Genomic DNA, 18,873 nt, shown 5'->3' on the forward strand with positions numbered 1-18,873 from the left:
ATGGAAACTTGGTCATCGTTTCCTACACTACCCGACTCTCTAATCAAATGACCTGAGAGTGAGCAGTGGTCTCACTTATAATTAAAATAATCCCATTTTGTGTTGCCTTTATCATCTAGCATCTTCTATTTTTATCAGATTTATCTTTGAAATCCCACTTTGCCATATAAAATTGGCATTGACTGATGGCTTTAAATTTAAGCCTTTGTGTTTGGTTATCACACGAAGCTGCTTATGCCTTATTAAACATAGATTTTGCAGCTGTATCTTGGCATAATTCTCCAATTTCTGTGTTTAGAAATCCTTCAGTGGCTTTCTATCATCCACAGGATAAAATGTGAGCTGCTTATGAGACAGAAAACACATGGCCTTTCAGAGCCAGTGCCCCCTGGTTCTCGCAGCCATTCCTCCTGCCTTGACCTGTGGCAGAGTGCACCTGGCTGTGATGTTTCCTTCCTTTCTCCCCTTTACCTGCCCTGTTCTGAAGGGTGAATTCCTCTTTATCTCTCAAGGTTCCACTCAACAGACACCACCAGACTGTTCAGGATGTTCATTATTCCCTCCTTAAGGCCCCTTACCTTTGTGTGCACACATCTAGTATTGCACTTGGAACAATACTTGCTTTGTGCCAGATACTTAAGCACTTTGCATGCATTATGTTCTTTGCTTATCGCTGAAACACTATTGGATCAGCACCTCAATTATCCCTTTTAGCATATGAGATACTACACGGCCAGAAGTGACTGGCAAAGCTAAACCTTCACACTAAGTCTGCTTGATGTTTCTGGTTTGCTTTTAACCACACTTATACTTCCTCTCGTTACCACACTGTAAGATAATTTATTTGCATGTCTGTCTCCTCCACTATATTTTGAACATGTCTTACCATTTTTCTAGTTTCTAATGTGCCTAATACCTAGAAACTTTTGTTTAGTGTGTGATTCTTTGTCCTATACAATATAATTGTCTTACTTCATACCTGCTTGCTGTCTTTGTAGGCTTATGGAGACTTTGCATGGAGTAACCCACTGCATCCAGACATCTTCCCAGGACTGCGGAAGATAGAGGCAGAGATCGTGAGGATAGCTTGTTCTCTGTTCAACGGAGGCCCAGATTCCTGTGGATGTGTGAGTATTTGCCAGTGTTGTACAGTGATCGTTTTTAGCTTACAATAGAATTTTAAAAAGTTTTTACTTTTTTTATTGTGCAACAAATGTGTGATTATTGTAGAAAGGTCCAGATTAGTAGCAATTCAAAAGTACTGCTTATAGTTTAGTAATTCCTAGAATATCAACATTTTGGCATAAAGCCTTCTAGATGTTTTTTCTCTTTAATTTTTTTACTTTGAAAAAGCTATATAAAGTTGCTAGAACAAAGAACACTCTGCATTCATTAAATATATTTGCCCTATCTGCTCTCGGCTCCTTTCTTTTTCTTCCTTCATTTCTTTCATCCACCCACCCACCCACTTTCCTGCCCATTTACCTGTATAATTTTGTTGAATCATCTTGTAATTTTTTTGATACACTTGCTCATTTTACTTGAGCTGGAGTTTACTTTCTGATTTTGTTCTAAATTGAATCTCAGTTAGTTTAGGAATAAAGGAAAAGGAATCATGGTATTTGAAGGCACACATGTTTCAACCATTCTTTCCAGTAGATGTTTGTTAGTTTTCCTAAACCGTGGTTAATAGATTTCTGTTAAGATTTACAAACTGATACTGTCTACTCTAGAAAAAAAATGAAACCTCAGCTTACGCAGGGTAGAGAGTTGGACTTAACCATGGTAACCTAGAGGTGCTAACCCTATCAGATACATAAAAGTAATCATCATAAAATCTGCAAATGTAATTATTGAAGGGCCTGCCAAAGACAGTAACATTTAGTAGTTAGTTTTTTGTTTTTTGCTGGTAAGCTGTATTGTTACACTGTTAGTTGGTACCGTGGTCAAACAACATGTTCCAATATTCAGTAGCTAGCAAAACTGGTATTCCTGGTATTCCCTTCCCAGAGTAATTCCAAAACTGTTAAAAACTGAACCAGTCGCCATCTAGCAACAGGTCCTCTTACGGCACTTTGCTGAATGGGGTGACCTAGAAGAGAGATGACACCATGCTTACAGTACATAGGTATTCTCCTGTGCCAGTATGATGAACTGTTGAGACCAAAGGCTAAACAACCACAAAAGAGTTTGGCCTTACCCAGTAAAGATGAAGACAAGATACATGTCTCAGGATCCTCCTTCACCTGCTCCTTCCCCTCTCACTCCCCCTCCCTTTCTCTCTTTTCCTCCTCATTTTTATTTGGTGAAACATTCCATGTTCATCTTGTACGTTTCTGCTCCAGACCCAGAGTCAGCCATTTGTGCACCAGAAAAACCTTACCCATAAAGGTGTAAGTAACTGTTGGAGCAACTGATATTCTCAGTAGCAACAGTGGTTGGGGCCGTTGCGTGTAGGTGAAAAGACTGGCCAAGAGCCGACAGTGGAGCTGTGTGACCAGTGCAAGGGTTTCATTAACTCCCTCTTCAGTTGTGTCTAATCTACATTTCAGTCTGCTATTGGATTTTTAAATTTTGTTTACTGTATTTTTCATTCTTCAGAATTGTTTGGTCCTTTAAAAAAAAATCCTGCCCTGGCTGGTACGGCTCAGTACATTGAGTTCCAGCCTTCGAAGCAAGTAGTTGCTGGTTCGATTCCCAGTCAGGGCACATGTGTGGGTTGTGGGCCAGGTCCCCAGTAGGGGGGCGCATGAGAGGCAACTGCACATTGATGTGTCTCTCTCCCTCCTTTCCCCTCTAAAAATAAATAAATAAAATCTTGAAAAACAAAAAATCTTTTTGGTTGTCCTTTGTGGGTCCTTAGCTTATAGTTTATTTAAATATATTGCACATAATTATTTTATATTATCTTATGACAATTCCACTTTTCATGAGCCTTGTCATTCTGTTTCTGCTGGTTTCATTCATGTTGCCTTGTATCCTTGTCTATGTCATCATTGTAGTTGTGATTTTTTTTTTAAACTGTAAACCACTAATTTTCCTGGGAATTTAGCTTTGAGGCCTCTATTGAAGTTAAGTTCTTCCAAAAAAGGTTTGTAATTCTGCCAGTTTCCAGGGAGTTGCTGGGAAGTGCTACCACATTGGACCAATTTTAGTCCGATTCTCAGCTTACAGTTTTGCACTACAGAAGTGGCACGAATTCAGAACACAAACCCACATAAAAGCCGTCTTGTTAATACCTTCTTTAGAGATCATTATTATTCTTTACCTGAAAAATGGTCAAGAAAAGCAGTTTTTCTTCATGTCCTCTTTTGTACCAGTGGGATTTATTTCTTGTATCCCTCTGACTGTGGACATAATTCTATTTTCTTTTCAGCCATCTCTCACTGGCCTCCTTCCTGTGGGCAGGCCCTAAATGTATCTCCTGTTCACGGGGCAGACTGAGCGTTTAAGGTCCCCGGGGGTTGGTGGCAACCCTCAGCGTTCAGACCAGCCTTGTAACTCACTTACCTTGTAGGGTTTTTGATTTTGCTTTATTTGCAGTTCCAGTATATTTCTTTATGTTAGCTTGGTGGTGGATGTTTAAAAAAATTGATGTTTTATCAGATTTTTAGTTGTTTCAGGTAGGAGGGTTGCCCAGGGTATAGAATCTGAATTGCTGGAACTAGAAGTTCCATAATTGCTCCCCCCCCCCCCCCCGCCAGGGTGAGAGATCTCCGCGTACCTGAAAGCCTCTCTACTTCTGAATCTTCTCTTCCCTGTGTGTTTCCTAAGTTACTCAGCTGTTCATTAGAGAGTGTGACTTCCAACCGGATTGCCAACCATCCCTGTCATCCTACCCTGGATGCTTTTTGGTTTGCCAACTGGCCGGCTGGACCCGGCTCTCCAGGGGTGGACTGGCATCTGTCTTTTACTCTCACCTTCCTTATCTGGGGTCACTGAACTCACCTTAAATCTTTCCTCTGAGTCAGTCTTTGTGTTCTCAGCAGTGTTCAGTCTGTTTCTTGCTGTTCCTATGTATTTATTAGTTCTGTATTGATGCTGTTTAGAACTTCGGTGTTTTAAGGTCTGCAGTCTCATTTTGTTGTTTGCGTTCGGCCTTTCTGCTCTTGCTTTCTTGAATTCATGTTCTTGTGCCATTTTGTCCTGTAGTGAGAAGCAGTTCTGAGGAACTTCCCTCTGTTCCGTAGGTGGTTACCTTCGGAGTTGGGCTTTTATTTGGCATGCTGTCTTTTTCTTGGTATATGCTTACATCATTTACCATAGCATCTTCTTTCGTCTTGGCTCTCTCTAGACATTGTTCTGATGCGTGGTGAGTGATCTCTGAGAGTATTTGGCTGAGGTAGAGCTCAGCGAAAGCTCCGTTTCACCTGTGTTAGATATAGCTAGGTCTCACCTTCTGAGAGTTCGCTAAAAGTTACCGACCAGCGTTCATCCTGTCTAGCTGGAAGAGAGTAGCACCCTTCGGGCTTTTATTGTGTCTTTACCCCTTTCTGTGTTCCCGGAGTGTTCCCTGTGAAGGACCAGTCCAAACCTCTCTCCCCAGTTTGCTTGTCTCTCCCTAGCTGCCACACCCCTTATTCACTGATTGAAGATCAGGAGAGAAGATGAGGAAACCCCTTCTATGTCCTTCTCTGAAGATTTGGGGAGTGTTAATGAGAATTCTTAGGATTTTGCTAACCCACCTTAATAATTTCCGGGGCTTAGGAGAGGGATGAGCCAACTGTGTTTTGTGCTTTGCTACAGACTGGAAACTTCTGCTTTTTTTCATTGCCAGTATTTGAAGTCTATTGCATCAGATTATCTGTCTCCTTATTTGATTATTGCATCTTTTCACTACTTTTTTTCTTTATTCTTACAAGTATTGGGAGAGAGAAAAATCTCTGAAGTAGTTTTAGTCTTCCATCGTAATCCAGAAGTCTGCCACTAGGGTATTGTGTTTTGTTTTTGCTTAGGTGCCATTAGGCCATGTCTCTCCCATTATGATCCTTTGTTAGTGGGGGGGTCAGGGGTCAGGGGAAGGGTAGGGTCTAATAAGATCCACGGTCTCCTCTAACACTTAGACTTTTATAAAGTAGCTACTCTCTGGGATTATTTGAGTTTCTCCTCAGTCTTTGGCTCTATCCCTGTATATTTCTTTTTCTTTCCCAATGAGCTAGATGCTTTTGGTAAAGACAGTTCAAGTTCAGAGGTAGGAAACAGGAAGACAAAGCCTAATGTTTGGGCTTTTTTTAGGCTATTCCCATTTAAAGTGTTAAACTCTTCTTGTTCTTTGATCTTCAGCCTTCAACTTTTTTTTCCTTTTATTAACTTTATTTGCCTTGGAATGAGAAGTGATTTCATATGCCAAAGAAAACTAGGTTGCCCAGGAGAATGGTCTTGGCTTATGCAAGTGCCATTAGGACCAAATATCCCTAAAAGAAAACTTTCCAGCCCTGGCTGGTGCAGCTCAGTGGGTTGAACACGGGCCTGCCACCTGAGAAGTCGCCGGTTTGATTCCCCATCAGGGCACATATCTGGGCTGCAGGCCAGGTCCCTGGGTGGGGGCGTGCGAGAGGCAACCAACTGATGTTTCTCTCATACACTGATGTTTCTCTCTGTCTCTTTCTCCTTCCCCTCCCCTCTCTCTAAAAGATAAATAAAATCTTTTTTAAAAAGAGAAAAAAAAAGAGAAAGTTTTCTGAATGGGTCATGTTCTACTCTTGTTTTCTGACATACATACCATATATTAGAGTAAGAGTTTTTATAAATGTTAAAAGAAGTTGAGCCCTGCCTGGTGTGCTCAGTGGATTAAGTGCTGGCCTGCAAACCAAAAGGTTGCTAGTTCTGTTCCTGGTCAGGACACATGCCTGGGTTGTGGGCCAGGTCCCCATTAGGGGGTTATAAGAAGCAGCTGATCGCCCTGGCTGGCGTAGCTCAGTGGATTGAGCTCGGGCCTGTGAACCACACGATCGCAGTTCGATTCCCAGTCAGGGCCCATGCCTGGGTTGTGGGCCAGTTCCCGGCAGGGGACACACCAGAGGCAACCATACATTGATATTTCTCTCTCTCGTTCTCCTTCCTTTCGCCTCTAAAGATAAATAAAATCTAGGGGAAAAAAAAAGAAGCAGCTGATCAATGTATCTCTTGCACTCTGATGTTTCTCTCCCTCTCTTTCTCCCCCCCCCTCCCCACTCTCTAAAAATAAATAAATAAAAATTTTTAAAAAAAGTTGACTGACATAACAAGTAGTAGTTGAGGCTTCTGTCTTCTTACTTCATAACGAAGTTTTTGTTTTTCTTTGTGTGCAGGGGAGTAGGGGAATGGGAGACTAGCAGCATATTTAAACACAGAATTTGGGGGATCAGAAATCAGAATTAGAAGTAGGAATGAGGTACCCCTGCTTTTACAGTGAAAAGTACAGTGGTTAACATTGGTTAACAAATAATGATATTTATTACTGGACTAAAAATAGGACATATGAAGTGAATAACCAGGGTTTGGAAATGTTTTTGCGGTGTCATTACTTGACCTTGGTAAGAGATGGACTTCCTGAAGACTGACTGTGCTGGTCCTTTCCTGACTCATGTGACATTCTGAGGTTTTGTCCAGACCACAGGGCGTGCTGCTGATTTGTAGAGCTGACTTCAACTGTAAGCAATGTTGCATTGAAGTGCGGAGACCTACAAACAAGTGTCCTGTGCCCATGTTCAATGCATGACTGTGTGAGTGATGGTCACATGCTTCCTGTAGACTTCCTGAGTCAAAAAATGACTTAACTGCCTTCCATTAGCTCCTGACTACTGGGATTTTGTATCTAATGCTATTTTTGCCCTAGATAGGACAAAAGTCTGTGGATATTATTTTAGGAAGTTTCAGTAATCACCCTCTCTCATTCCATCTCTAATTAAGCTACACTAAATACGAAAACATGGAAAGTTTTACTTGTTGTCAACAGATGCTAGTGGGTGACATTGGGCAAATCACTTCAGTCTCTCAGCAGCTCAGTTTTCTCACCTGTATAATGAAAAAGCTGTTTAAGATTATATGAATCTTCAGAAATGGTAACTCTAAGAAAATACCCACCTAGCTCAGTGCTATAGCCTTTCTCTTCTGTTTGCTTTAAAATTTTATTCTTTGGTGTTATCAGAAGGTAGCCAGGTGGTACAACATGCCCGGGTCGGTTGTGCTTTGCTGGATTGGGCGTTATGGAAGGCTAACTGAGGTGTGTTCAGTGTCTGCCGATAGGTTTGGTGCTGGGGGCATGGTCGCGAACAGAGTGCACTGCCCTGATGAGTCTGTAGCCCACTGCGCACAGTAGGATGGGGGAGGGAACCCTTTTGTTTCAGCTTTGGCAAAGAAATTGGCCTGTATCAGAGTTGCTGGCCTAGTTTCAGGAAAACATTTTATTTCATATAAAAACATGAGGATTTTTGTTTTGATTTCAGGTAAGATAACAAACTCTAAGTAGAACCTTCTGCTTTTGTCTTTCAAACTTGTCAAAAACTACAAGTTCACTTTGGAATGCTGAAATATCTTTCTTAGTCTTCTAATATATTACATAGGTTACTAGAATTACAACTTCACAATTTCACATTCTTCAGTGGACATTGAAGAGTTATTTATTTTTAAAGATTTTATTTCTTTCTTTTTAGAGAGGAGAAAGGAGGGAGAAAGAGAAGGAGAGAAATGTTAGTGTGTGGTCGCTTCTCACATGTCCCCCACTGGGGATCTGGCCTGTGTCCCAGGCATGTGCCCTGACTGGGAATCGAACCTGCAACCCCTTGGTTCACAGGTTGGAACTCAGTCCACTGAGCCACACGAGCCAGGGCTGGACATCGAAAATTTAAATCAAAGTCAGTAATCCTGATGCTTTTGAACAGTATGAAATGCCCTATCCTATCAGCCAGTGGAGGAATTAATGTGGAGATGGATTGTATGCAGATCTGGACAGATGTGCATTTGTCCAGGCAGCACAGAGCTTCTGCTCATACTGATTTAGTTGTTTTTACTCTTCTGAGCTTGGGCTTAGCCAGCCAAGCCAAGTTTTCCTCCTGGGAGACAGGGCAGTGTCTGCTCTGTGGCGTGTGAGACCTTATCTCTTTCTGTATCAGATAGACACCATCAAGACCGGGGTGAGAAGTACCTGCTGGTGCTATCCCTAAAAGACAGTATCTCTTCTTTTTCACAGGTGACCTCTGGCGGGACAGAAAGCATACTGATGGCCTGCAAAGCTTATCGGGACCTGGCTGCAGAGAACGGGATCAAAAGTCCAGAAATGTATGCATGCGTGGTTGTGTCATTCCCCGCCTGTACACTTGTCTGTCCGAAACACCACAACGGCCGATGTGCCGCTGCTCTTTTCCTCTGAGGGTTCTGGTCCTCTCCCCTCTTGTCCTCTCTCCTTGGCTCTTATCCCTTCAGCCACCAAAATCCTGAGTGGATTAGCCACTTAGTTTTCACTATCATCCCCCCTCTCCCACACCACCCCCAGTTTACACGTGACACACTCGAATATACTGCAAGCAAGCATGACATCCTTTTTCTGAAAGTGACAGAGTGACAGGACGGCTTCTTGAATTCTGTGGTATTTGTTATGAATTATCTGGATCCTGAGGAAAGCTCTCTGTGTGTTTTAGTTCAGTGAAAGCCAGTTAAATATAACAGGCCGCCTTGGTGCGGTTCTCCCCAAGGAAAATTCAACCTGAGGGAAGTTTTCTGAATGAAAAAGTTTGACATCTTTTTGAGATTTACTCATCTTGCTGCCCCATGGACATAATTTTGATATTTGGTTGCATTTTTTTCTCTGCACCCCTTCCTTGTGTTGGGTTAATGTATTTCCCCAAGTGTCAGTGACATGGGGTTTTGCCACAGAGGATCTCAGGCTGCGATTGGTACTTAGCCTAAGAGAGTAAATCGGGCCGCCATCTTTCTTCAGACGTCAGTCTTCACTGCTTGGTAGTTACTCGGTGGTAGAGATTTTTCTCCCTTAAAGGGAAGGGAGTAGGGTAATCGTGGGAGTGGAGCGGTTGAGGGCAGTTGGGAAGCAAACCCTTACCCGTGACTTGATGTCCTTTTGCAGTGCTGTCTGCAACACCGCTCCCAGGCGTGTAGTGCAGATGGGGTTTTAGGTGGGTCACGGTCTTTCAGAGGGGGAGGGACCTCCGAGCTGATGCTTGCTTGCTGCATGAGTGTCCCTGCCAGGCGGTCCCCCGTTTGCTGCTTGAACTTGCTTCCATACACGTGCCCGTCTTTGGGTCGGCAGCCACTCAGAGGCTCCACTCGGTGTTAATCCAGCCCAAATTCCCTGTCCTTTACCTGTCAGCCCTGATTTGTGGCTTTGGATCCTTTGATGTGAGATTACTTCCGAGTTCTTCCTGTTGCCACAGTGATCTCCTAAGGACCAGAGAGAAGATTCTCTAGAATATCACTTCTTTTTGTGCTTAAAAATTAAAAATACAAACACTCTAAAAATTTTGAGGAAAAATACTGAGAAGTTTACTCCTGGAGGTTCAGATTAGCTGCTGACCGTGCGGTCTGGAACCTCCTCTGGGTCTGAATTCATCATTCTCTCTTCCCTGTCGTTCAGTGTGGCCCCCCAAAGTGCCCATGCTGCGTTTGACAAAGCAGCCCATTATTTTGGGATGAAGATTATACGGGTTCCACTGAACAAAATGATGGAGGTGGACATTCGGGTGAGTAGTTCTGAGGGGGCACTGTGGGCCTTGGGGCGTGAGAAGCAGGAAGTGTGCGATCGGCTGGTTTTTTCCAGCCTCACACGCTGCTTGGACTCCAGATGCCTTTGTAGGCAGCAGCCAGAGTTGCAGCAGCTACCACTGGCGCGGTGACTGATGGCAGCTCGAGTCTCTCAGGTTCTTTGAGTCCAGTAGGAAGATGAGCCTAGCCCCTCACTTTAAAGACCCAGGCTTTGTTTCAGCACCTCAGTTTCTCTTCTCTGTAAAGTAAGCCTGGACTAACTTGCCCCAAGACTCGCACTGGCTTTGGTTGGTCTGAATTAGTACCGTTGCCATTACAATAGCAATGATTTCTTTCATAAGTAAACTATTCCAGTTTGTTAGCACTAGCATTACCCCCTCACTTTTATTGAGGCAGTTGTATCTCTTTAAAATGTGCAACTTAATGTTTTTATATAAGTATACATTGTGAAGTAAAACAGTTGAGCTATTAACATATAGAACACCTCTTATAGTTAACATTTTGTTCCTTTTATGGTTGAATACTTAAGACTATACTCTAGTTCTCTAACCAGATTTCAGGTGTACAGTGCAGTAGTAGCAAAACTTGTGAACCGGTCACATGGCGATATTTTATATCTCCAGAGCCTACCTGCGTACCCGAGGCTGGGTACCCCTTGACAGGAGCCCCTCCCTCACCCCCAGCCCCTGGAAACCACAGTTCTGCTCCCCCCACTACAGCTCAACTTTCTAAATTCCACGATAAGTGAGGTCATGCAGTTGTCTTTCTGTCCTGGCTTATTCAAGTTAGCATAGTGTCCTCCAGTTTTATCCACGTGGTCACCAATGGCAGGATTTCTTTCTTTATAAGGCTGAATAATATCCCTTTTGTGGTTAATTTTATGCCTTGCGTTTGTGTGGAACTTTGCGGTTCTCAGAGCGCTACTGGAATTGCATTGAGCCTCCCATGGGACAGCCCAGGGCAGTCGCAGAGGCTGTTAGTGGCATTGCAGGCGACAGATGAGGAAACAGGCTGGGCGGAAGGTTTACACCAGGTTTCACTGCTGGTTGGCGGCTCTCCCTTCTTAGCCCAACACCAACACTCTTCTCTCCCTCACAGCGATTCTGCTGTTTTTGTTTCGGGCTCTCAGACTCCGCCCCCAGGGGATGGCTGGGCCTCATTTGCATTCTGCTGCTGTGGTGGGTGGTGGGTGGTGGTCTCCACTGGGGTTGGAGAGGCGAAGGAGGGGCACTAGTGGACTGAAACTCTGGGTCAGGAGCCTATTAACCTTGGCAGTGGAATAGGAGAGCAACTGCGACGTGGGTGCTCATTTTCCTTTCCGCGTTCAACCCCCAGGCAATGAGGAGAGCCATCTCCAGGAACACTGCCATGCTGGTCTGTTCCACCCCACAGTTTCCTCATGGCGTGATAGACCCCGTCCCTGAAGTGGCCAAGGTATGTGAGAAAAACGGACTCCAGGGCAGCAAAACTGAGGTTTTAAAACGGAATCTCATGATAACGGTACTTGGCGAACAGAAGCGCTGTTGGGTTTCGGTTTTAGTGCAGTAGTGGGGAACAGCTCTCGTCCGCCCTGTGGTAAGCCCTGCAGCTGCTGCTCTGGGAGAGGGGTAACGGGGAAGGAGGCTTTGTTTCAATCGGATATCCAGAAGTAGGACTCCTGGTTCAGTTCAGGTCAGGAAATAAGCTGCCTTAGGGCGCACGCCTGCCGGAGGGTGGTATTCGGGAGGGTGGTATTAGGTACCCGTGTGGGCTCCACAGCCCCGCCTCCCTCCCTCCCCATGGCAGTTAAAGCAGGACCTTTGTCCCCCTCCAGAGGCAGCCTGATCAGAGTGCTACTCATTTCCTGCTTGATTTTGCCATGAGTTTGAGGCCCTGCATATTTACATATAAAATAAATTCCACACTTCAGATGCATTTTTTGAAGGCTAAATACATTTGAAGGGTGAGCTATTTTATTAGGAATGTCAAAAATGGCCCTGTGGTTACAGTTCACCTTTCCATACATGTGTTGAAAAGTTCTCGTTATAGAACTATAAATGAAGTTTTCTTATGGGCCTTGTTTTTTGGAACTAGCTGGCTGTCAAATACAAAATACCTCTCCACGTAGACGCGTGTCTGGGAGGCTTCCTCATCGTCTTTATGGAGAAAGCAGGATACCCGCTGGAGCAGCCGTTTGATTTCCGGGTGAAAGGTGTCACCAGCATTTCAGCGGATACCCATAAGGCGAGTGGGGGAAGGGACCGATTGTTAATCAGGGTAGACAGTTGATTGTTTTGGCTATTGTCAACAAAATGGTTGTAGCATTAGCCTTTCCCCAAAACGTGAAATTAAATCTGGCTCTCTGCTTTCACCAGAACGGCTGTTCAGGTCTCCGGGTGTGGTGGTAGAGGTGATAAGAGAGGAGAGGAGCCTGTTACCTTTGTGTCCTAGGGCTGAGAGAATTTCTGTAACTGGGACATTCAGTGCCATGGCCCTACTGAAGGGTTCCCTGAAGCCTCGACATTATCTGGGTGGAGGGTGGAGGCGAGGTTGACTCTGGAATTCCCGAGAGGACGTGTAAATGCTGCGGCTCCCAGGCCACCGGGCTCCTGCAGCTGAGGGACAGAGGCCTGCCGATGGAAGAGTCCTTTGGAAAAAGGGAGGAATTTAAGGTGCTCAGGAACGTGTGGCTTCTCGTGTTAGAAATGCCCACGCCTGCCACCTCCCGTGGACCAAGACAAAATCTCGATCAGTTTATTTTAGAGCCAGATTAAGTAGCTCTCAGACCCTGAGTGTGCTGGGAAGCACAGAGGGTGGGGAGGGAATCAGGTCGTGAGTTTAGTTGCTTGAGTGACTGGACTCTATCCTTTCCAGGCTTCCAGTGGAAATTTATTGTCGCTTTCATCCTCACATACTGCCCTGGAATAATGTTTTAAATAAGGAAAACCACGTGTTGGCGAGAGAGGGGAAGCAAGCTGATTAGCAGGGCAGGACACTCTTCCTTCTGGGCCTCAGATTTCTCATCCCTGAACTAGAGAATTCCACCTCCATCCCTTCAGTCCCCTCTGGCTCCTAACATTCCGAGTTGGAATTTTAAGTGTGAGTGAGAAACATCAGAGAATGTGAGAGAAATTTGCACGATCTTGGTGTTACAGGGCAGGGCTGCCATTCAGAACTGTATTCACGTGTCCGCTTCTTCCCCCCTCAGTATGGCTACGCCCCCAAAGGCTCTTCAGTCGTGTTATACAGTGAGAAGAAGTACAGGAGCTATCAGTTCTTCATTGATCCAGATTGGCAGGGTGGCATCTACGCTTCCCCAACCATGGCGGGCTCACGGCCTGGTGGCATTAGTGCAGCCTGCTGGGCCACCTTGATGCACTTCGGTGAGAGCGGCTATGTTGAAGCTACCAAACAGATCATCAAAACTACTCGCTTCCTCAAGTCAGAGTATGTGTAGAAGATTGAGATTCTGCCTTGTCTCTTGCTTTGTCTGCCTGTGGGCTCAAGGCATCTGCCTGGCCAAGCACCTGGAGCCCTAGCCCATTTGCTGTCTCCTGAGAGACCAGGGGTTGGGGCAGCAGCCCAGGAGTGTGGTGCCAGCCTGGGAGGATGAGCTCCCAAGCTCTGCCTGCTGTGACTCGGAGTGTCAGATCAGGCTTTATGTATGGGTCGTCTGGTTTCCAAGGATGTCTTAACGACTGGCACCTTTGACCACGTGCCTTTGACCACGTGCCAAAGGACAGTGTAAGGTTAAGGCAAGACAGTGGTTCTGAAATTTGAGCATGCATCCTGATCACCTGGAGGGCTTCTTAAAATGCAGATTGCTTGGCCCTGCTCCCAGAATTCCGATTCAGTAGGTCTGGAGTGGGATCTGAGGACTTACATTTCTGGGAAGCTCCCTGTGGAAACTGGTGCTGCTGGTCGCACTGGGAGACTGGCTGGAATAAGGAGGAAGAACAGGAGCGGGAATGGGGAGGGAGGAGTGAGGAACTTCAGGGTGAAGTGAAGGCTGAACCTGGGCTGCGTGTGTTGTCAGGCACGTCTGTTCCCATCTAACCTGCCTGGCTCACTGCATGTCACCGGGGTTGGGGGCTTTTTCAGAACCTTAAGGGTGAGTGAAAGCAGCATGAAAGGGTGGGCATGTCTCATTTGAAAAAGGCCCACAGACGGTGCCGGTGTGCCCATCTCTGGAGAACTACTGTACTAGTTCTTGCGTTAGGGACTACATATGTGACTTTCTAGAATTGGGGGATGGAGAGATTGCATTTCCAGAATTTCTAAAAAGTGTATCTTATGCCTCAGATGCCCCTGGGGGTGATAATCATGATTTGGGAGTTGGGCAGATGGGCTAGGAGCCAGTGGTTCTGATTCGTGGAATCCAGATGGAGTTCAGGCCTTTGGATATTTGTAATGTTAGGAGTCACTGCTCTCCATCTAGACACCTCATTTCACAAGACGAGGCAAGTCCAGGAGGTTAGACTATATTACGAGGCGATGTTGGAGGGAGAGATGACCACCAGAGGACTAGGTGTGGCTGAACTTTCTTTTTGTTCCCCTTCTTGTTCAAGACTGGAAAATATCAAAGGCATCTTTGTTTTTGGGAATCCTCAACTGTCAGTCATTGCTCTGGGCTCCCACGATTTTGACATCTACCGACTGTTTAACCTGATGACTGCTAAGGGGTGGAGCTTGAACCAGCTGCAGTTCCCGTCCAGGTAAACTTGACGGAGCCTCTTTCCCTTCCTTTGCTTCATGACTTTTGAAGAGCCTGGGTAACAAGTTGACCGGAAGGATGCTGGAGCCTAGCACTGTGGTGGCAGCTGTGGCATCTGGGATTGCTGTCTTGCTGGCTGCAGTTAATGCAATAACCAAAACAGTCCGTCGTCTTTAAACTTGGACAGAGTCGGGTGGCCGCCTCTTGGGCTCGGGTCAGTCATAAGGTCCCCTGCCCCCCAGGTCTCTCCCTAGGCTCTGTACCCTCGGATCTGTCTTGGACACAGTCATCATATCGCTCCTATAAACTGACCCGTTACCTCAGTTATATTTAGCTCCAAATCTTCCATAGGGCTTCTGGTCATTCAGGCCTGCTACTGTCTTCAGTATGCTTTCCCAGTCCAACCCTCCATGATACCTTTAAACCAGCACTGCGCCTCAACAGAACAGGTCTCTTTGGTGTCCTCTGCATCCTGTCCCTGGTCAGCGTCGTAGCCAGTCACATTCGGTCACTGCTTTTTCCTCTTCGCAGTCCCTCTGTGGACCAGTCTCGCCTCACTGGAGTTAGGCCTGCTCCTTTGCCTTGCCAATCTTTAAGACCCCAGCCCAGGCCCTGTCCCTGTCCCTGTCCCTGTCCCCGTCCCCGAGAGGGCTTATCGTCTAAGAGGCATCCCATCGGTGGTCACTTGGCTGACGGGTCGACGGTGGACAGTTTCTGAGGGGAGGGGTGGGACAGAACCGCCCGCTGTACTCATTCCATCAGGACGCTGCCTGACCACGCCGAGGGGCCCTCATGCCCCCGTGCTTGACAGCCCCTGACTCCCAGGGCTGCGAGCGGTGCGGGTGACTGCGCCTGTCACAGATAGCGCAGAGGGGAGACCAGTAGATCCCTGCCTTTGGGGCCCCTGTATTTCAGAGCGTTCTTTCATCTTTCCAGGGCTCACCACTCTTCGTCTTTTTCTTCCGTAGCATTCACTTCTGCGTCACGTTAGTGCACACTCGGAAGCGCGTGGCCATTCAGTTCCTGAAGGACATCCGCGAGTCTGTCACCCAGATCATGAAGAACCCGAAAGCAAAGACCACAGGAATGGTAGGGACCTGGGGTTCTTCTCTGTGCAAGTTGAGGCTTTCGGGGGAGGAGGTTGAAAGAATCTGATGACCCCTGTTCTGTGGTTGCCTCTGCCCCTCCTACCAACCTGTTTCCGGCTGAATTGCGACAGACAATCTCTGCCTCATCCATCCCCAGGGTTTTTAGTCTCAGAGGAGACGTACTGTATGTAAAGCACCTTGTAAACATGAAAGTGCTGTATAAAAAGCCAGTGGTGGTGGTGTCCATTTGAAAAGAACAATTGGACACAGGAAAGGCAATTTACCAATTTTCTCTGGAATTTTGTACTGAAAATCCCATGGGATAGGTCCATGGGACCGAGCCCACTATTTTCTGCTAGACTGGAGCTTGGGCTGGGGGTGGAGATGGGGGCGGGGCGGGGGGCACGCTGAAGGCAAGGTCAGCGGAGAGGAAGATCCCAACCAGTCCTGGGCCCCTCGTCACTAATGGCAGTTCTTTGACTGGATTTGTAGGGTGCGATCTATGGCATGGCCCAGACCGCCGTCGACAGGAACCAGGTGGCAGAACTGTCGTCCGTCTTCTTGGACAGCCTCTTCAGCACAGACACTGTAACTCAGGGCAGCCAGATGAATGGTTCTCCAAAGCCCCGCTGAGCGGAGAGGGGCTCTGGCCTCCAGAGGGCTCCTGGGTGTGGAGCAGGCCCCCCGCAGGTTCAGCATCTGGTCTCGCCCCACAGAGCACAGCGAGACAGACACGGGACAGCTTGGTGCTCGGGACCGCGTTCCTCCTCTGCTTGGCCTTCTGTGGTTTTTAATGTGAAGACCCTGCAGGGTTCCGTTTCATAATTATTTTGCCATTGTTTTAAATGTTACACTAGGAATTGTTTTAACCATTTCCTCTTCTAACCTCTCTAGCTTTCCGCCTCACTCAATCGTGTGTGGCAGCTCTGACCTGTCCTGATTTGATTTCCGGGGGGTGGGGTGGGGGGTGGGCAGGGGTACAGTGTGTGAGATAATAGAAGGTTCCCCTGGGAGCTCAGGCAGACGGGCTCATCAGCTCGGCAGCACTCATGGACAGAAGTTTCCTGGGGACTAGGTGTGCTCTAGGCAGGGGGCGCCTCAGCCCTGTGCTCTTAGTAGGTTAGTCGTCTGAGAGTCACGTGTACCGTGGCCCATCCTGTGTCTCCAGGACGCAGACTGACCGGTTTGTCACTCACATTCTGCGGGGTGGGCGCGACCAGTCTGCCGAGGCAGGGGCAGAGTGGCACGTTATCCTCCTTGGGGGGCAGTCCCCATTTGAGCTGTGGTTTCCACCATCTTTGGGATGGTGGAAAAGACTCCTAATTGAAATGATGCACCCGCTGGTTTGCTCTTGAACTAGGAGGGAAGGTAATTCCCAGAGGAGCCAGGACCTTCTGGCCCAGTGCTGCCTCTGCACTGGCAGTTTCCAGAGCACAGCCGAGCTCTCACCTGGGCGAGAAGTGACCGGAAACCAGACCTTTTTCTATACGTTCCTGAATGTCAGGGTGGGATGAGCACCCATTCAGAAACATGTCCCCGAAGTTGGTGGTGGCCTCCCCCAGCACCCCCTGCTTTAAGCCATCATGTACGAGAGCATGTTTGCCAGAAGGGACAGCTCCAAGCACTTCACAAGTTGCCTTGATTTACCCCAGGTGGTGCAAGGAGGGCATGAGTGAGCCCCCAAGGCAAGGAAAAATTCCTGTCTCCATTAGTGTGTTCCCCAGCCTCTCTCCCCTGTATTCAGCTCCCAAAGGTACTATGGCAATGTAGCCTGAGGTACTGAGCATCTTGGCCCTGGCGAGGCTGAGGCAAACATTTTGGAATAGGAAAACACGATGGCAAGTGTCAGTTGGAGCCTAGGACCTGGGATTTCTTAAGACTAGTTGCTCAGGGTGGTGAAGGGACAGGACCAAACCCTGCGCCCACCTCCTGCCGCCTTCTGCCCCTTGTGGGCCCTGGATCTGGGCTGAGCCACTGTCCCACCCTCATGACCACATACTGCATGTGTGCCTTTTTCCTCGGCAGGGGGCAATGGTGGGCTGTTCCTCACCCAGGCCCTGGGGGCGGGGGCGGCCTTGGAGGCTTTCTTCTGGGTAGAGGGTTCCTGGGGCTGAGTCAGGAGACACCCCTCGATTCCACTACCATTCTCAGGGACTCCTGAATGTTCTGCTTCTTCAGGCTGCTGTCCTCGCGCTCCTTCCCCAGGTGTGCTGGCTGGGAGAGCCGAGATGACCGTTTCCCCACGCTCCCTACCACGTGTGTCTGAAATGTTCTTTAGCACTGTACTTCCTGCACAAACTGTGACCGGCCCTGCCACTGCAGGCTGGTGTGTGTGTGTTTCCTCCATTGTGGGTTCCGAGGGTGGTTGGTGTACATGTGTGTGTCAGAGGGAGAGGCTGAGGTCCTTCGGATGTGGAAGTGATGTTCCTTCCAGTTACTGAACTGGCGGCACCTTCTGAGAGCTGTGCACGAATCTTCTCTTGGTTTCCAGTGCATTCCTTACGCCGGAGGAAGTCCAGGGGCCCAGAGCCACCCAGCAGGCACCGCTGTGGTTTGTCAGCTGCTAAAATGGAGAAGCGTGTGCCCTATAGGGTGTTCTGTTGCTCCCAGCGTCTCCCCAGGCCCTGCCCCTCTGCTGTGACAACTCTGCTGGGGAGGAGGTAGAGCTGTTTTTCAAAGGGACCTACTGTCACCACTTTAATTTATGTTTACGAGCCTTAGTTTGACTAAACATTTGTGGGCTTTCCATTCTCTGTATCTGCGTGTAGTAACGCCGAGGTGGGCAGTGTCTTAATTCTGCATTAGAAGTCAGTAGTCGTGTGAGCATACTGCCATGTCACTTTTAATATTACCAGTTTTATACTTGGAAAATGGTACTTGCCTCCTTGAATCTTTTCTGTCTTTAACCTTTTCCTTCCCATCTCAACGCACCCTTTGTAATTGCAGCAATAATCTCTTAAAAAGCGATTAAATAATTAAACGTCCCAGATCTTCATCGTTGTGGATGGTTTGCGTTCATTTGTTTATTTGGGCACGCACACATCGTCCCAGATGGGATGCTGGCAGCTCTGGAACCACTGCTGGTGAGAGGTCGCCCCCTGGTGGTGGCATGGTTGTGCGGTCACTGATATTAGGGCAGGCGGCCAGGAGTGGGCGGGCAGCACTCCTGCTGGGTTCCCAGCGTTCATGGCTCCACCTGAAGTGGTGCTCACACCTGTGTTAAGGCCATCTGGAACACAGGTCTTTCGTTCCCCTTAGAGTAAAAAGTAGGCAGGCCTTGAGATTGGCTAAGCTTCTAATCAGAAACTTAAAAAGCCGCCAGGAGTAGAAATCTCAGCTGATGCTGTAGAGCAAGGGAATACGCCCCAGACTGCCTCTCTGCTTGTCGGTCTCAGC

General features: G+C 47.4%; 1 protein-coding gene across 3 annotated transcripts in view; it reads left to right on the forward strand.

Annotated features, from left to right (window-relative positions):
- The window catches only part of SGPL1 (sphingosine-1-phosphate lyase 1), a 48,513-nt gene extending 30,041 nt beyond the window's left edge, over positions 1-18,472 (forward strand). For all 3 annotated transcript variants that reach the window (XM_037055819.1, XM_037055817.1, XM_037055818.1), the window contains 9 exons: positions 999-1,127; positions 8,171-8,259; positions 9,569-9,674; positions 11,032-11,130; positions 11,770-11,919; positions 12,884-13,122; positions 14,244-14,390; positions 15,358-15,478; positions 15,970-18,472. In XM_037055819.1, the coding sequence (XP_036911714.1) occupies positions 999-1,127; positions 8,171-8,259; positions 9,569-9,674; positions 11,032-11,130; positions 11,770-11,919; positions 12,884-13,122; positions 14,244-14,390; positions 15,358-15,478; positions 15,970-16,110 (1,221 nt within the window). In that variant the 3' untranslated portion in view covers positions 16,111-18,472. The remainder of the gene's footprint in view (positions 1-998; positions 1,128-8,170; positions 8,260-9,568; positions 9,675-11,031; positions 11,131-11,769; positions 11,920-12,883; positions 13,123-14,243; positions 14,391-15,357; positions 15,479-15,969) is intronic.
- Positions 18,473-18,873: the final 401 nt, after the last annotated feature.

Source organism: Sturnira hondurensis, unplaced genomic scaffold (genome assembly GCF_014824575.4).
Source record: "Sturnira hondurensis isolate 20B ecotype Veracruz unplaced genomic scaffold, ASM1482457v3 Scaffold0008761, whole genome shotgun sequence".
Classification (NCBI taxonomy): Eukaryota; Metazoa; Chordata; class Mammalia; order Chiroptera; family Phyllostomidae; genus Sturnira; species Sturnira hondurensis.